The sequence below is a fragment of the Macrobrachium nipponense genome, chromosome 10 (assembly GCF_015104395.2).
Source record: "Macrobrachium nipponense isolate FS-2020 chromosome 10, ASM1510439v2, whole genome shotgun sequence".
NCBI lineage: Eukaryota > Metazoa > Arthropoda > Malacostraca > Decapoda > Palaemonidae > Macrobrachium > Macrobrachium nipponense.
In genome coordinates, this window is record NC_087204.1 from 62,058,483 (window position 1) to 62,075,445 (window position 16,963).

The 16,963-nt window shown below is 43.9% G+C and overlaps 1 protein-coding gene and 1 long non-coding RNA gene across 7 annotated transcripts in view; one reads left to right on the forward strand and one right to left on the reverse strand.

Moving 5' to 3' along the window:
• The window catches only part of LOC135223644 (unconventional myosin-XVIIIa-like), a 1,035,943-nt gene that overhangs the window by 292,777 nt on the left and 726,203 nt on the right, over positions 1–16,963 (forward strand). For all 6 annotated transcript variants that reach the window (XM_064262281.1, XM_064262286.1, XM_064262283.1 and 3 more), the window contains one exon: positions 7,464–7,598. In XM_064262281.1, coding sequence (XP_064118351.1) covers positions 7,464–7,598 — 135 coding nt within the window. The remainder of the gene's footprint in view (positions 1–7,463; positions 7,599–16,963) is intronic.
• Positions 1–16,963, reverse strand: part of LOC135223647 (uncharacterized) — a 123,785-nt gene that overhangs the window by 41,230 nt on the left and 65,592 nt on the right. Inside the window, exon 2 of the long non-coding RNA XR_010316549.1 lies at positions 8,756–8,931. This is a non-coding gene — a long non-coding RNA (uncharacterized LOC135223647). The remainder of the gene's footprint in view (positions 1–8,755; positions 8,932–16,963) is intronic.

Genomic DNA, 16,963 nt, shown 5'->3' on the forward strand with positions numbered 1-16,963 from the left:
GGAGGCTCGCACCCCCCCTCTCCAGTCCAGCCAGGCCATCCTCCTCTCTCCAGGCCTCGTCTCCACGGGAGGGAGCAGTCCGCCATCTTGTATTGCTCCGCCGGCTGCCGCCACCTTGTCTCGGAGTGATGCTGCGGCGTCGGCCCCCGTTGTTGTCGTCACGGGGCCCATCTTTGTGTATTCCTCCGCCAGTGGCGTCTCTTTCCCCCTCGCTCAGAGAGGAGATCGTGACGTCACCGCTGCTTGTCACGTCACTCTCATTGATGACTTATCTTCCAGTCGCCTCCAAGCCGCCTCTCTTAGACATGACGTCATCTCTGCCACCCAGTTCGCAACATTTCCCTTCTTTGTCTTCGGAGCCTTCTCTGGCATGTCAGTCCGAGCTCATATGCCAGGTGGTGCTTCAGAGGCTGGACTCTGTTTTAGATGTGAAGTTGGCTGCCTTATCGGTTGGGAGGACTGGTAGGAAACTCGTTGCTTCGTCCCTGCCTTCCGACAAGAGTGCGCATAAGAAGCTGGTGCTGTCTCCCTCTTCTTCCCCCTCTACGCCTCGTGGGCGTGTTAGGCATTGGAAGGCTAAGGACCTTGCCCTTCCTTTGCTGCCGAGGAAGGAACAGCGCAGACGTGTTCCCGAGAGTGCTGTGGTTTCGGGCAGTGTTAGTGATGTGTGTTCTGCAGGGGTTGCTTCGCCGCTGAACCTCTTACGTGCAACCACCCCACCCCCACCCCCCGTCCTTGCACATCGCGAGCGTGTGGCAACCTCCACTGTCCGTGCATGTGATGGTAGTGCCCCTTCTTCTCCTAGGCCTATTCGTCGCCATAAAGACCTGAAGGCGCCTGTCAAGAGGTCGAAGGAAGTGAGCACGGAGGTGGTGCAGCCGGAGTGTTTGCTTGCTTCCAAGTCTTCCACTATAAGGGATTCTCCGTCAATCTTGAGTGCTCGATTTCCCCCCACATCTCATGTATGTACGGCCGCCATGCCCGTGTCCGTTCATGGCCGTCTGGAGTCACCTGTTGAGGTAGGTGATGTGCCTAATGTTTCAGTGGGTCCGTCTCGGAGTTTGATGCTTGGACCCAGCCCGGATAGGCTAGTAGAGATTTCAGACTGTTTGCCTACTAACCCTTCTGTGAATTTCGGTGAAGAAAACGCGTTAGAGGAGGCTACGTATCCTTCTCATCGTCGGTCGCCGGTGCCAGAGCAGGAAGAAGGGGACACACAGGAGTTTGTCTTCCTTTTCGGAGGTTGTTGATGTCATTTGTTGGTTCAACAATTTGTAAAGTAGGACTCAGGATCGGTCGTCCTACTCTCCTTCTTGCTTGGAAGCCTTGGTGGGAGCTGCTCAGGACCCCAAATCATCTCTCCAGCTGCCGTTGTCAGGGCACGTTCAGTCTGTCTTGCAGAAGGTTAATGCCTCTGTTTCTGACCGGGACGGTTCACTTCGCTCTAGAGGCTTTACCAAACTCCTACCCTCACCTCTGTAGTACTATGCTACGAGCTCTGCATTTTTGTTGTCATGCCACCTTAACCCAGACGTCATTCACCTGAAGCCAGGTTTGACTTTGGAACAGTTGAGGTCAGTGGCTCTGTCCTTATCTCCGCAAGGCGCCTTAGCCTTGGAATCTACGGTGGCCTCCATGTTGCAGACGGTTTCTTGGCTGGACCTCTGGTCTGTGGTGATTGCCAAGATAGCTTCTGACAGGTCCCCTGATGGGTTGGTGAGTGCTGTCTCTCTTGCCAGTCTTTTGCAATCCGGGGGCAAGGCGTTTTCTTATTTGGCTCACCTCAATGCCAATTTATGGGCTAATCTTCTTCTGGTTAGGAGGGACGCGGCTTTGTTTAGGATGGAGAGGCCGCTCGACACGGAGTCTTTGCTGGCCTTGAGGAACGGTGACCTGTTAGAATCGCAATTTTTGTTTCCACGGACCGAACTCGACAATGTGATACCGACGTCGGGCTGACACCAAGGACCGTCTGGTGCACCAGGCTGTGTCTAAATCAGAGCCCCGCCCTCGGAGACGTTTGGCCCCCCCTCCTTCCCCGGTCCAGCAGCAATTGAGGAGATCGTCCCCTGGTAGGGCATTGAGGACCTCGAGTTTGGCAGGACCTTCCCGTTCGTCACAGCCCAAGTCTCAGGATCAATGCCCCTTTCGCTCTCACTCCTTTAAACCAAGAAGAGGCCCTAGGAGCAGAGGTTAAGGGGGCCGTCGGTAGGTTGGGTGCCTCTCCCTCTCCTGCGCCACAGGTGGGGGGGGGTGCCTGGCTGGCCATTGGACCAAGTGGCAGTGTTACGGGGCGGAGAAGTGGGTGGTAAATGTCCTTCGGGTGGGATACCTGTTGCCATTCGACTTCTCTCCTCCTCTGTCAGGAAGACGTATCCCCCAGATTCTCTGAAGTTCATGGCTCTTCAGGAAGAGGTGCAGAATATGCTGGACAAGGATGCGATAGCGGAAGTAGTGAGTCCGTCCCCGGGGTTTTACAGTCACATCTTCTTGGTGCCCAAGGCATCGGGAGGATGGAGACCTGTGATCGACTTATCCACCTTGGATCGCTTCATCAGAAAGACACGGTTCAAGATGGAGACCCCGCACTCGGTGTTGGCAGCCGTGAGGGCAGGCAACTTCATGCTGTCGATAGACTTGAAGGACGCATACTTCCAAATCCCTGTTTATCCCACGTCCAGGAAGTTCCTTCGCTTCTCTCTGGCGGGCAAGATCTTCGAGTTCAAAGTCTTGTGCTTCGGGTTGACCACCGCCCCTCAAGTATTCACAAGGGTCTTCTCTCTCATGTCAAGTTGGGCCCATGCTCAGGGGATCCGTTTATTGAGGTACCTCGACGATTGGTTGGTCTTGGCAGTTTCCAGGGAAAAGCTGCTTCAAGACAGGGATAGTCTTCTTCAGTTCTGCCTGGACCTGGGCATTTTAGTCAACCAGGAAAAGTCGAACCTCGTACCCACTCAAAGGATTCCCTACCTGGGCGTGGTCATCGATACGACAGTGGCGAGTTTTTCCGTCGGATCAGAGATTGGAGAAGTTGCGGGCTGTGGCGCACAACTTCCTCTCAAAGTCACATCAGTCAGCTCATCAGTGGCAGGTTCTTCTGGGAGTGCTATCTTCCCTGGAGAAGCTGGTCCCTCATGGGTGTCTTCATCTTTGGTCTCTGCAATGGAGACTGGGTGAATTCTGGTCTCCGGCGGGGGACTCTCCCCTGTTTGTGGTACCACTTTCTTTGAAAGTGAGAGAAGACCTTCATTGGTGGCTGGACGACCAGAATCTATTGAAGGGCGTCCCTCTGCACTCTCTCCCTCCGGACTTCCTTCTGTTCTCGGACGCCTCCCTCGCAGGTTGGGGCGCGCACTCAGGCGGCCTCATAGCTTCAGGCGTTTGGGGTTTAGAGGACAAGCAGCAGCATATCAACGTCTTGGAGTTGAAGATGGCTTTCCTGGGTCTGAAGAAGTTTCGGGGGATGGTAGAGGGTCACTCTGTTGTTCTCATGTCGGACAACACCACGGTGGTAGCCTACGTGAACAAACAGGGAGGCCTAGTTTCTCAGCAGCTTCATGCCTTGACTGTTGAGCTTCACCAGTGGGCAATCAGCAATTCGGTAGAGCTTTCAGCCAGGTATATCCCAGGGAAATGGAACGTGGTCGCAGACAAACTCAGTCGCCGGGATCAGATCTTAGGCACAAAGTGGTTCCTTCGTCAAGTGGTGGCGGACAGGCTTTTCCATATTTGGGGGAGACCCATGCTGGACCTTTTCGCGACACGTTACAACAGGAAGCTGGAAGTGTTCTGTTCAGTGGTCCCAGATCCCTTGGCATTGGCAGAAGACACATTCCAACATCCCTGGGACAACCTGGAAGTGTATGCCTTCCCTCCGTTTTGTTTGATCCGTCAGGTTCTGAGCAGGCTGTTGGGTTCACAGGGTCTCAGAATGACTCTGGTGGCCCCTCTGTGGCCTCAGGCAGAATGATTTCCAGATCTGCTATTGTTGTTGTTGGAGATTCCGAGGGAGATTCTGCCTTGGCGGCATCTCCTGTGTCAGCCCCATGCAGAAAGGTTCCACCAGTCAGTAGAATCCCTGTCTCTTCACGGTTGGAGGCTATCAGCTATCTCCTCCGAGAGAGAGGCTTTCCTCAGAAGTCAGCTGGGCACATGTCCAGCAGTCTTAGGAAGTCAACCTCCGCGTTTTACCCAGGCGAATGGGCGATCTACTGTGATTGGTGTTGTAAACTGGGTTTTTCTCCACTCGCGACCTCTATTCAGCAAATAGCAGACTTTTTAACCTTCCTCAGAGACAAGAAACGTTTTGTCTGTGTCTGCTATTAGAGGCTACAGGGTGACTCTGAGTTTGGTGTTACGCCTGAAGGGTATCGACGTCTCCTCTTCTTGGGAACTTTCCCTGCTAGTTAAGGGGTTTGAGCAGTCTGTCTTCTCCTAGAGAGCTCAAGCCCCCAACGTGGGATGCTTCCTTGGTGCTTAAGAGCTTGACTAAGAGCCCATACCCTTGCGCCGCTCATCTGATAGAAACCTGACGCTTAAGACAGTTTTCCTTTTGGCTTTGGCATCTTCCAAAAGGGTAGGAGAGCTCCACGGTTTGAGTTATGAGGTGAAGCACACCAAGGGTTTGAAGTCAGTGTCCTTCGAATTTGTTCTGGAGTTCGTGGCCAAGACCCAAAATCCCTCGGTGCATGATGACAGGTTCGTTTCGTTCTCTATTCCCTCACTGACTGACTTTGTGGGTGGTAATGCTCAAGAGCTTTTGTTCTGCCCTGTCCGGGTCCTGCGTTACTTCTTAAAAGAACTCGGCACCTTAGACCAGGCTGCTGCAGGCTTTTTGTCAGTAGTACAGGCTGTACGAAGAAAGAGGTGTCTAAGAATACTATCTCTTTTTGGATACGGGAAGTCATCAGACAGGCATACTTGACTCTTGATGATTCCATTGCCACGTCTGTGCAGGCTAGAGCACATGACGTTAGGGGAATTGGTCCCTCTCTGGCTTTCAAAAAGAACTTGGCTGTTCAGAGTACTGAGCACTGGTTCAGAGTACTGAGCACTTGGTTATGCCAGTCCACGTTCACCTCTTTCTATCTTAAGGATGTTGCCCACAGATCTATGGACACATTTTCCCTGTGTCCTGTGGTGGTTGCTCAACAGGTTGTATAACTCATAGTTGCCCTTAACGGGGCACCTTTGTATCTTACCTAAGATGATTGTGTGGATGAGAGAATGAGTAAGTTGGCTGGCCTCCTTTCTCTTGTACCTTTCCTTCTTCCTTCGGGCAGTTTAAGGAATTGACACGTCATTAGCTGGACTGGTCTGATACAGGTGAGTGAGGTAGTCATACTGGTAGTGTGGTCGTGCAGTATTCAATATCTTACCCACTATTTAGTAGCATAGGCTCCGCCCCTGGGCAAGGAGGAGTCGGGAGTACTACAAACCCTAGTGCCCTGGTTTGTTTTTTGGACAGTCACAGTTTTTCTTTGGTTCCCTATACAATGGTTATCCCATATATCATTGTATGTCTCTCAGGTTCTGAGTGGTTAGATTTTAGTGTATCTAGCTTCTCAACGGGCTTCAGTCCCTCTCTAAGAACTATTTCTTTTGAGAGCTGGACTGGCGGGTAGACCCCCAGCCGGTCTAGGATGTCTTATACCTCCCTCCAAGTATGAGTCTATCCTATTGTTAAGACCGATGGTTTGTTCGCGTATGAACAAATGACAAGTTTTCTAAGACAATTTGTATTTTTCATAGCTACAACCCTGAGGTCTTAACGTTATATTGCCCGCCTCTAGCTGCCCCTCTTTTTGTTAAGTCATCCTGATTTGGGAAAGACTGGCGTAGATGTTCGGCGTTTGACCACTCTTCACCCGATCTATGCATGCATTGCCAGATACCACAAGATTCCTTGCTTTCATCTAATTTTTACCGGATCCAGCTAGGCGCTAGAAATTATCCTATTGTTAAGACCTCAGGATTGTAACTATGAAAAATACAAATTGCCTTAGAAAATTTGTCATTCTTTCAACCATCTAACCTAATTATATGCAAGAAAGCCATTAGCTCACGTTGGGCCCTGTGGATTTCCCATAGCAAATCCATTCTTCTCCTTATGAACTTTTTCATTGAAGACGAAGAAACAGTCAGCTGCTGCTAGAGATAAAAGTTTATGAAACAGATTTTGTAAAATTTAGAATTTTATAAGAATCAGTTTATAAATTATTAATGCACATATCAATGGTTTTAACCAAAGGTATATTTGTGAATAGCGACTTCACATCAAAGCTTGCCATCACTTCAAAACTTTTATTCCCTATCTCTTTAACGAAGATAAACGCATCTTGAACTGTATACTCATTAATGGTTATAGGAGCAAGAATGGGCACAAGGTACTTAAAAAGTTTGTATTTGAAGGTACATATAGCTCCCAGTTTTATGTATCTTTGGCAAACCATACAATATTCCTGGTCTAGAACCTGTTGTATAAAGATCTGAATAAACACCATCATCAATGGAATATTCTGATTGATGTCAGTTTTCTCAAGAATCTGTTAATCTTATCCTCCTTGTTCAAAATGGTTAGAACATCATCTCGAACCCTTTCAAATTTGGTATGGTCATTCAAAACCTCATTTATTTAGAAATATAGTCAGCCTTGTTAATAACAACAGCACTGTTACCTTTGTTTGGGTTGGTAATGACTGTAGATTTGTCTCTAGCTAAGTGACTTATTGCTCCATACTCCTCTTTGGATATATGTTATTATATATAAAGTTATCTTTATATCTTTCTATAAAAAATAGAAAATACTGCATGTTTCAGAGAATTCTTGAAAAAACCAAAACCTTTTATCATATCTGTCATAAAAATCACATTTAAAAATATTTTGAAAAACATTTGAAAAGTACAAATATGAGCGATAAAATCAGGTCTACCATAAGAAAAGACAAACTTCATACCTTTACTTGATGCTTTTTTCAATATCAGTGTCGATTTGTTGAATAATTATTACATTTTATAAATTGTTGTGCAATTATATTCCACTTTTATCCTACTCATGATGTATGGAGTTTTTTTCTGTTTTTAGCCTTCATGATGGGAATTGTATTCCTGAAACATTGGTTAAGTAGGTAGTATATTTATTAGTTATTCTGGAGTTTGTACCATCCATCTTACTAAAGATTCGACTTAATAGAAGCAACAATGTTATTCATCACATACACACTCACACTCACATACATGGAGTCTTGTAGAGCATTGATCTTGCTTTAATCAAGTCTGTAGTTTGATCGGGGCTTGTTCCTGCAAATTTACCCAGCTGTATATTTGTACTGGCAAGAGCTGGTTGTCAAAGAGAGAGAATTAACACCTTCTGGTACTATCCCCTCCTCTGGGAAAAAAAGATAAATAAAAAACTTTTATTACATCTAGCAACAATAAAATTATGGCATTTTTTCCCATTACAGGTGCAACCCGTCGCTGAACTGGTGGAGTTGTCTGTTCGTCAGTCGGTTGATGGTCGCGAGGTAACGCTCCATCCCGATCAGATCCAGAGTGGCACCCTCAAGAGGTCACCTTCCAGAAATATCATCCAGCAAGTGGTAAGTATGAGAAGAGAGAGAGATGTAATTAAACTTATGTGCCTTATATTTCATGTTTGTTTTGTTTATTGTGGTTGAAGGCCTTCATTGTTATGGCTAAGTATGAAAAAGAGAGAGAGAGATGTAATTAAATTTATGTGCCTTATATTTTGTGTAGGTTTTGTTTATTGTGGTTGAAGGCCTTCGTTGTTATGGCTGAATTGACTACATTTGTTCATAGTTGTTCTCTTATGTTTTAATGAAGATAGCTTTTTTTTTATGAAATGGTAAATTGCCTGTTTTCAAATGTTTTAGGGGTACATAACATTTATATGATAACACTGATGTAAAATGGTATTTCATTTTGAATCGTTTTTTGGGTATAAAGCTGTTAAAAATGTTTACATTTTTTCGTTCTCTGTCTTTTTCTTATAAGAAAATTGAAACCATCTAAATTCAACTGTCTAGGTAACATTTTTTTTATATAAATAGATAATAGCTACGTAAATCATAATGAAATGAAGTTGCCTTTATTTAAGAATTAGAAATGATTTGTCTTTCCTGAGCATTGCCTTCCACAAATCTCCACTCATCTTCAGCCTCCTTTCTAATAATTCTTATCCAAGTAGGTCTAGGTTTACCAATTTCTGGTGCCCAGTTTTGCATGCTACTTACCGCATTATACTCCTAGGGATTGTGAGAAGGATATGCCCAAGCCATCTCTTTTGTATGATTGTCACGTCTACATAAGGAACTTGTGTAATTTCCCTCATTATATATAGCAGTCTTGGGGGGTTAGTGCTGCTAGTGCACCTAACTTGGTGCGAAGTAAGCATTATTCAAGCATGTTTGCGGCCATCCAGATGCTGAAGCCTTGACGAGGATGGGGGGCTTAGAGTTCAGCAGCTGGACCCTGATGCCTGGTGGGAACTGCTTTCTCGCTGGGCCTTGGTACCCAGCTGTTGATCCAACTAAATAAGTCAGCCCTTTTCCTTTTACTAAAAATATTTCATCTTTTTGCCTCCTCCCCCTATAAGGTATATGTTCCCTTTACATTCCACCCAATAGTCATGTCTCCCAAGAGAACTTAATATGCATCAAACCAAAAAGGGAATATGATGGCATCTTTAATAGAAAATGAAGATATTGTATAGGCCTTCTTAATACTGAGAACCTACCCATTATCACATTCAGACAGGCATCGTCTCCTGCATCAACCTTTTAAATTGTAGCTCCCAACTGCAGTGTTGATTTTAGTTGGAGAACAAGTGATGACTGGCCTACCAGTGACCATTCTTCAATTGTAATCGACACCAATGATGGTCCACCAATCCCAAGGTCTTCACGTTGGTGCCTAGAGAAAGCAAATTGGAGAAAATTCAAAGATTTGAGCGAGTTGGAGGGGATGCTAAAAAATTCCCAAGTGCAGATTATGCCATTATAATAATAATAATAATAATAATAATATGCTTTATTTCGGCTCGGGGCCATATACATTGAATATACAAAATACAGACAGTTACATACACAATCTAGATACATGAGACATGATAAAGTAGAAAAAGAAAATTAATAATCGGCACTTATCCACAAAATAGCTGAGGTAGCATAAAAGCCAGTAATCATCATACTGGTAATAAGTAATAATATTGGTGAGGAAAAAAATATGCATTGAGAGTAATAACAGTTGGTGCACATATTATATAACTCAAATTTCAACCAGAGACCTAAGGTGGTTACAGTAGCCAGGTCCAGAGGGCTTAATACATAAATTAAATGTAAATAAAACTTTAACTTGATAGTAATTACAGTAATAATGAAAAATTAAAATATCAGCAATAAATGTAATAATGACAAAAACTGGAGATGACATCTTGCCAGTACAGAGATTAAGTCCTTTAGGGGACAAAGGCCTCCTTTTCCTATCTTTCCCACAATTTAGACCTTCTTCTTGCTTCACTCCTTAGGATGCTTTGTATGAGCGAGTTGTTGCTGTTTCTCACTCGGGTTACCAGACTGGACATTGTTCGCCTAACAATGATTTTTAAATTGTCCAGGTAGTTTTCTATGAACATCTGTGTGGCGGAGTGGTAGCGGGGAGTGTTTGTGAGGCGTCTCAGAATGTCATTGTGCACAACAGTGATGCGTCTCATGGTCTCTCGGGTATAGTTCGTCCAGAGGGAACACCCATAGATACTGTAGCAGTACGAGCGGAATAGCAGCAGTTTCACATCTCGGTGACAGAAGGCAAACCTCCTTGCAATCATGTTGCCAGCTGCACATAGTTTACGACGCCTCTGTTCAATGTCTGCAGTATCTTTTAGGTCGTCGTTGATAATGTGACCCAAATACGGAAATTCGTGCACAAATTCCAGCCTATGGTTTCCGAGGAAAATTTGAGGTTCTGCAATATGCTTAAGCGATCTCGGGAGCAGCGACATGCATTCGGTCTTGGTTTCGTTGTAGATTAATATCAAATTCCTCTGTGCATTGGCGGCAGGTGTCGATGAGTCGTTGGAGACCTTGCACTGATGGGGAAATCAGAACCATATCGTCGGCGTAACAGAGGTTGTTTATAGTTGTTTCGTTGACGGTGCATCCGATTGGGAGCGAGTTCAGTTTGACATTCAAGGCATCTGTGTATGTATTAAACAGGTATGGAGAGAGAATGCCCCCTTACCGAAGCCTGTTTAGGGAGCCGAAGGTGTAAAATAATACGTTACCCCATTTGACACAGAATTGCTGTGTGGAGAACCAGCAATGTAAAATGCCAATTAGATACAGGGGTGTGCCCCTTTTATGCAGCTTCAGGAAGGGCTTCGGGTAGTTTACTCTGTCAAATGCTTTTCTCACATCTACAAAACAAAGGAAAACAGGAGAGGCTGATGATAGGTAGTAGTTCAGCAATTCTCTCAGTATGTAGATGCAGGTGTCGGTTGAGTGGTTTGCTTTAAACCCGAACTGGTTGTCAGTGGTGTGTAGAAAGGGGAGAAGTCTCACTAGAAGAACAGACTCAAGTATCTTCGATGCGATCGTTGTGATTGCAATCGGCCGGTAGTTGCCAGGGTCAGCTGCATCCTTTAGCTTGTTTTTGATTAATGGTATCAAGTGAACTAAGAGTAGGGAGTCTGGAAGAAACCGGTGAATTATGCACGCATTGAATAGGGCAGCTAGCAAAATGTAAATTATCGGATGGCGAGTTGAAGGCCTCTGCAGGAAGACCATCACAGCCGGCGATTTATTATTAGGTAGGCTGTTTATGGCATCGCTGATGTTACCTGGCGAAATACGGTCTGCAAAATGAAATTGAATGTTGTCAGTAAGGAGGTTATCTACATCCCTTCGGGAATTTTGATCATTTATGCAATTCAGGATATTGTTGAAGTGATCGCCCCACATACTTGCAATAGTTTCGTCTCCGACTGCTTCCCCTACTCTCTGTGATAGCTTTTTAGTTTTGGGATTTAAAGACTGGATATTTTTCCAAAGACGAGGATAATCACCAGATTCTAAGTTTCTAGACATTGCATCGGCTCTTAGTTGTTTTTCATTTAACCTGCAGTGCTTAAGAGCAAGTTTGAACTGCGCTCTCGCCTCTCATTAGCAATGCAGTGTGCCCTTCCCTGGGGCTACCATTTTGCCTCCACAGTAAAAACATTTCTCGTGAGTATGTATGCAGATCTTTAACCAAGTCATTCCATCCAGGTATATTACGAGAATTACCTTGACGAAATCTGTAGGCAATCCTGCCCGAAGCAAGCATAGCGGAGATTATGTTCGAATAGAATTCATTCAGATTCCTCTTGTGGTGGTCATTTCTACAATTTGTGTTAGTACAAAGTAAGGCGTGTGCCGGTTAAACTATTGACCGCAACCTGGTTTCCGTGGTCGCCCTAAAGTATCTGGTTTTCTGTTGGTTTTTAAAATCCCAGTTTACCGCTGGTGGGCGATCAGTTAGGGGGTTCACGGTAGGGAGGGATGGGGTACTGAATGACACCTGTAGTGGGATGTGATCATAGCCCGTTGCAAGATCATAGCGAATATTGCAGGTCATAATAGAATCATGAAGTTGTGATGCAGTGGTCCAGCCAGGAAGTTGTAATAATAGCGTCCGCTCTATTATGTACATATGAATAGGAGGAGGGAGGAAGGAGCATTACATCGCTAATTTGGAGAGCATGATTTTGACAGAAGCGAGTAAGTTCATTATAAAATTGTTTTGTGGGGTGAGAATTAAGGTCCCCGATTATGCAAATATGATCCGCAGGAGAATCATGAATAATACTGTGTAACTCCCCTAGGATCATGCAGTAATGATCAAAATTATTGTTATTTTCCCATGGCATATAAACATTAATAATTAGGATTTTAGAGTTCCCTACTGTCACTTGAAGCCCCAGCAATCGGTCACTCCTGTAGGTCATCACCTTTATCGTATTGTCTAACGATTTGTGCCACAGGAAAGAAAGGCCTCCTTTCGGGCGACCGGCTAGGATTTGATCTGTAACTTGCATCGATGAAGTCGAGAAGGTTCTGAAAAGGGGGTCTTTCATGAATTGAATCGCATATGGCAAGGTCATGTGGCCAGAGGAGCGTTTCTTGCAATGCAATGATGCCTTTGAAGTTTTTGCAGAACATGTTTAGGAGAGAATGTTCCGCTTGAGGCCAAAGATATTCCAAGAGATTATGTTTAATGTATCCATGGCTACTCACGAAGATGGGAGATGAATGCGCTGATCATTTGGGTGGATGGGGGGTTAGCCAGGGGAAGTGGGCAGTCACTCGCCGTGGGGGGTTGACTGGCACTTGCGGTGGAAATGACCCTGGTTGGAGTGTCAGTAAGTTCCCCTGGGGGTGGTTGATCCCGGATTAGTTTGTATCTTGAAACTAATATATTAGGACCGAAATTCTTGTCTTTAAGAACGTCGAGGTGTTGAAATAGGCAGGTAATCCTGAAAGCCATTTTATGTTTAATCCTGCATGGGAGTTCGTGAGAGATGAGTGGGTCAGAGCCAGTGAGAAACGTGACTCTCTCCACTATGGCATCTAGCGTCACCGTAGCGCAGATTGTGAATTACTACTGACATCTCTTCTCAGGTGTCGGGCGTGGTGAAGCACGAATGTTGGGCTCCGGTCCAGTGGCCAAACGGGAGGTTCTTCTCTTCTTTCTGCTTGTTTGTATCTGCCAGCCGCCAGACCCCTCATGATCAGTTTCATCTGCATCTACGATGGGGGGTTGGGGGGGAGAGATAGGGTGGGGAGGATTACGAGGGCTAGTAATCATCACCGGAGATATATCTTCCACCGGAGGCACTGGGGAGGGAGAAGAGGTTGGGGGATCAACAGTCCCCTCGGAACGGGGCACTTCCGTGTTGCTGGGAGGCGAGGAAAAACTGGATGCCGCATTGGTGTACTCAATGGAACATTCTGTACTGCAGGCCTACGTTCGATTCCTCGAACTAAAGGACTATTCAGGAGACGGCCAGTACCCTGGTGGTCAGAAGACTTAATGCTGTTACACCGAGCTACAAGGTCAGCATTGACCAGGTGCCGTAGACATCACACCTTGGACTATGAATTTGCAAACAGTGTAGGGCACAATTTCGAAAAGCCATGAAAGCTGCCAGAAGACAAGCATGAGCTGGATGTGTATCCTCTATTAACAGCAGAACACCAGTCTGCAGAATTTGGAAGAAAATAAGAAAAATTCAGGGTAAATTTACACCCAATCCTCCCCCACTACTTAAAGTGAATAATAATCATGTCACTGATGCCACAGACATTAGTAATATATTTTCTGAACACTGCGTGAGTCTGAAAAATCAGATAGTTCCCCAGGACATCATTTCAGAATAATGGAAGAACAACGCATAGTACTTGACTTTTCATCAAACAAAGCTGAATCATATAATATGCCTTTTTCTGAAAGATAATTTGACTGCTTTAGCTAGGAGCAAGAACACTGCCCCTGGTCCAGATGAGATTCCTTACAAAATGTTTAAACACGTTTCAAAGTACACACAACTTTTTATAATCAGTATTATCAATAGAATATGGGATGAAAGCAGCAACCCTAGCATATATGAATTAGCTACCATGTTACCATTCTTTAAGCCTGGAAAAGATCCTCTCTGTGCAGCATTGCTTTAACTTGCTGTTTATGTAAATTGATGGAAAAAATGGTAAATGTAAGGGTGATGTGGTATTTAGAGCACAACAATATTCTAACACATTCTCAGTGTGGTTTACAAAAAATGCACTCCACACTGGACATCTTACTGCAACTTGAAGCCTCTGTCTGTGAAGCGTTTGTCTCCAAACAACAGTATTTTTTGACAGTATTTTTTTTATATGGAAAAGGCATATGACATTGCTTGGAGATATGGGATTCTGAAGACTATGCATAATGGTGGACAACAAGGCAAACTACCTTTATTTGTGAAATCATTTTTACATCGTAGGTATTTTAAAGTTAAAGTTGGCAGTACTTTATCAGCGAAAAGGTGCCAAGAAGAAGGTGTTCCCCAGGGCAGTGTTCTTAGTGTAACACTTTTTGCTCTGGCCCATGAACAGTGTTGCAGCTGAGGTCTTGAAAACACTGTTTGTGGATGACTTGTCAATATCCTCTTTGCTGCTAACCGGATGACTGTAGCCGAAAGAAAGTTACAATTAACAATAAAGAAAATAGTAAGTTGGGCTGAGAAACAGGGTTTTAAAATCTCTGTAAGTAAGACTACTACTGCCCACCTCTGTTGGATCAGGGGAGTGCATCCTGATCCAGACCTCTATTTGTATGGGTGTAGAATCCCATGTGTAGAACAAGCGGGCTTCTTAGGCCTAATTTTTTGACAATAGATTGACTTGGGTCCCCCATATCAAACATATAAAAGCAAAGAGCCTAGAAGCTCTACACATCTTGAAAGGTGCTTTCTCACATCAGTTGGGGAGCTGATAGAAGTCTTTTACTAAAGCTTTCATAAATCCTTAATCATATCTAAGCTATCATACGGTTGTGAAGTATATTCTTCAGCTTCCTCATCCAACTTAAAAAATTTAGATTTTGTGCATCATTCAGGCATTCGTATAACCACAGAAGTCTGTTCGTCACCAATATCTAGTTTGCTAGTTGATGCAGGAGAAATGCCCCTTGAACTCCATCGCCAGTTATCATTACTTCGATACTGGTTTAGAGTGCAAAGACTCCCCAAATCTCTAGCATTTGCTGTGGCAAATAGAAATGTTTTTAACGGTTTTCATGAAAGTCATCCAAGGTATCCCATTCCTTTTAGCTTTAGAATTAAAAAGATTTTAGAGGATTGCAGGTACTTCAGTGGAGCAAAGAGAGATAAATCTGATGAGGAAATGAGCATATAGATACAAGATTTATATTTATTGATGGTTCCAAATCCAATGCTGGCATTAGTTATGGAGTTTTTAGTGAATCTTTTAACCAAAGAGGTGCGGTTCCTTAAGTTGCCTCAAACTTTACAGCCGAATTGTATGGCATCCTAGTAGCACCGGAACATATTGCAACACTTCCAGTGTGTAGCTACACAATATTTTGTGACTCTAAAAGTGTGCCTTACAGTCCCTGGAAGTCTTTAATACTGATCATCCCTTGGTGTTGAAGATCTTGCAGTGGATCTTCTTGCACCAATATAGAGGCAGCATTATTTCCTTTTATTGGGTTCCTGCCCATGTGAACATATCGGGAAACGAAGAGGCAGACAAGCTAGCCAAATTAGCAGCACGAACTTTGGTACTGAGAAAATGCCCTGTTCCATTTTTTGATACATTCTAAGATACATATATGGAAAGCCATCCAGCATTCATGGGTACTTCAGTGGGACAGAGTAGGCCCCAATAAAATGAAAGAAATCACTAGTCAGAAACACACTTGAAAATATGACCTAATACCAAGGAAGTGGAGGTTGTATTGTGTAGATTATGTATTGGTCATACATATTTAACTCAGGCTATCTGATGGATGGGGAGAATGAGCCCTTGAGTGACGATTGCTTAGTTCCACTGACCGTTAGGCATTTGCTGGTTGAGTCTCCCAGTCTAGTGGAACTTAGGAATCATTTTTTATCATATAGTAGTGAAGCAGGTGGTAATTATAGCATGGCAAAACTGTTGGGAGAAAGCATTAATAACATTATCTCTTTTATCACAGAAGCTGGCCTTTTCAGTTATATTTGACAGCTGTGATGTCTTAGTATATTCCTTATGTGATCAAATTAATCAACAATTCTTATCAGAAATTTATTCATATATTTAATTTTTTGTTAGATTTTTTTAGTTTTGTTTTTTTAATCAAATGTATAATTGTTTTTTTAGAAAATTTTTATTTTGAATTATGTTTAATATATTATTAAAGTGAAAAGATCATATTTAGTATTCGTTGTCAGTGACCCTGGTAGTTATGACGCCAGATAACTCGCAATCAATCAGTCAATCAAGCATGTTTGCAGTGTCCCTTCGGCCCATAGCTGCTACACCCATGTTTTAGTCCCTTACTTGACCTCCACTCCCGCTTACTTTCTTGAGTTTCGCCGTCCAACCTCTCTTAACTTTTACTTCGTAGCACAATTATATTTCTGGGCTCGGCCGTGTCGCTCCGTGAAATAAGTCTGTTTAGCGTTATTTCTAGTAAAATATTGCTATAATACCAGAGAACTGCTAAATTGGACATGTCAGAACTCTGACTCGCTCACCTATAAAAAAAGGTGTCGGTATAAACCTGGGGCGAGTGTTAAACACTACCACAGCAACCCCTCCAATTAGCCTTTTCCTCATCAAAATCCCCTAAATACGGGGAGCTGACCCATAGGTCACACCCTGCTACCCTGTTGAAGGCGTCTGTGACGTCATACTTTTCGATAGCCACCTTGCGTTGGCACGTTTGTTTTGAGCTGTCTGCTCTTTAATCATATTTTGTGTTTTATCTTATTATGGATCGTTAGTCTGCCTCTTCACCCAAGTTAAATACTTGTTCCGTTTTTGACAATATTTAGGAAGTGAGTTTGCCTTTCGTTTTGCCTTTATTTAGGATTTTGTTAGGCATCACTTGACCGTAGCGGCAGCGAGTCGCCCTTACGGCGTTCCCTTGTATGTATTGTATCGGTTTTGCGTGGGCATCTATCCTGCTTTACCGTGTGGTATTTCAGTACATATTTTATTTATATCTTGGGTGGCAGTTTTAGGTCGATCCTGTTTTTGATTACTTATATTTTCAATATTTTCATTATTTTCATGGTTTTGCACGGGGGCCATCATTCGAGCACGTGACTTTATTACGTGCTTTGTCGTTTGCCCACCGTTATATTTTATTTCTGGTTTGGTATATTTCATTAAGTTATTTTCGTTTATTTTATTTTTCGTCT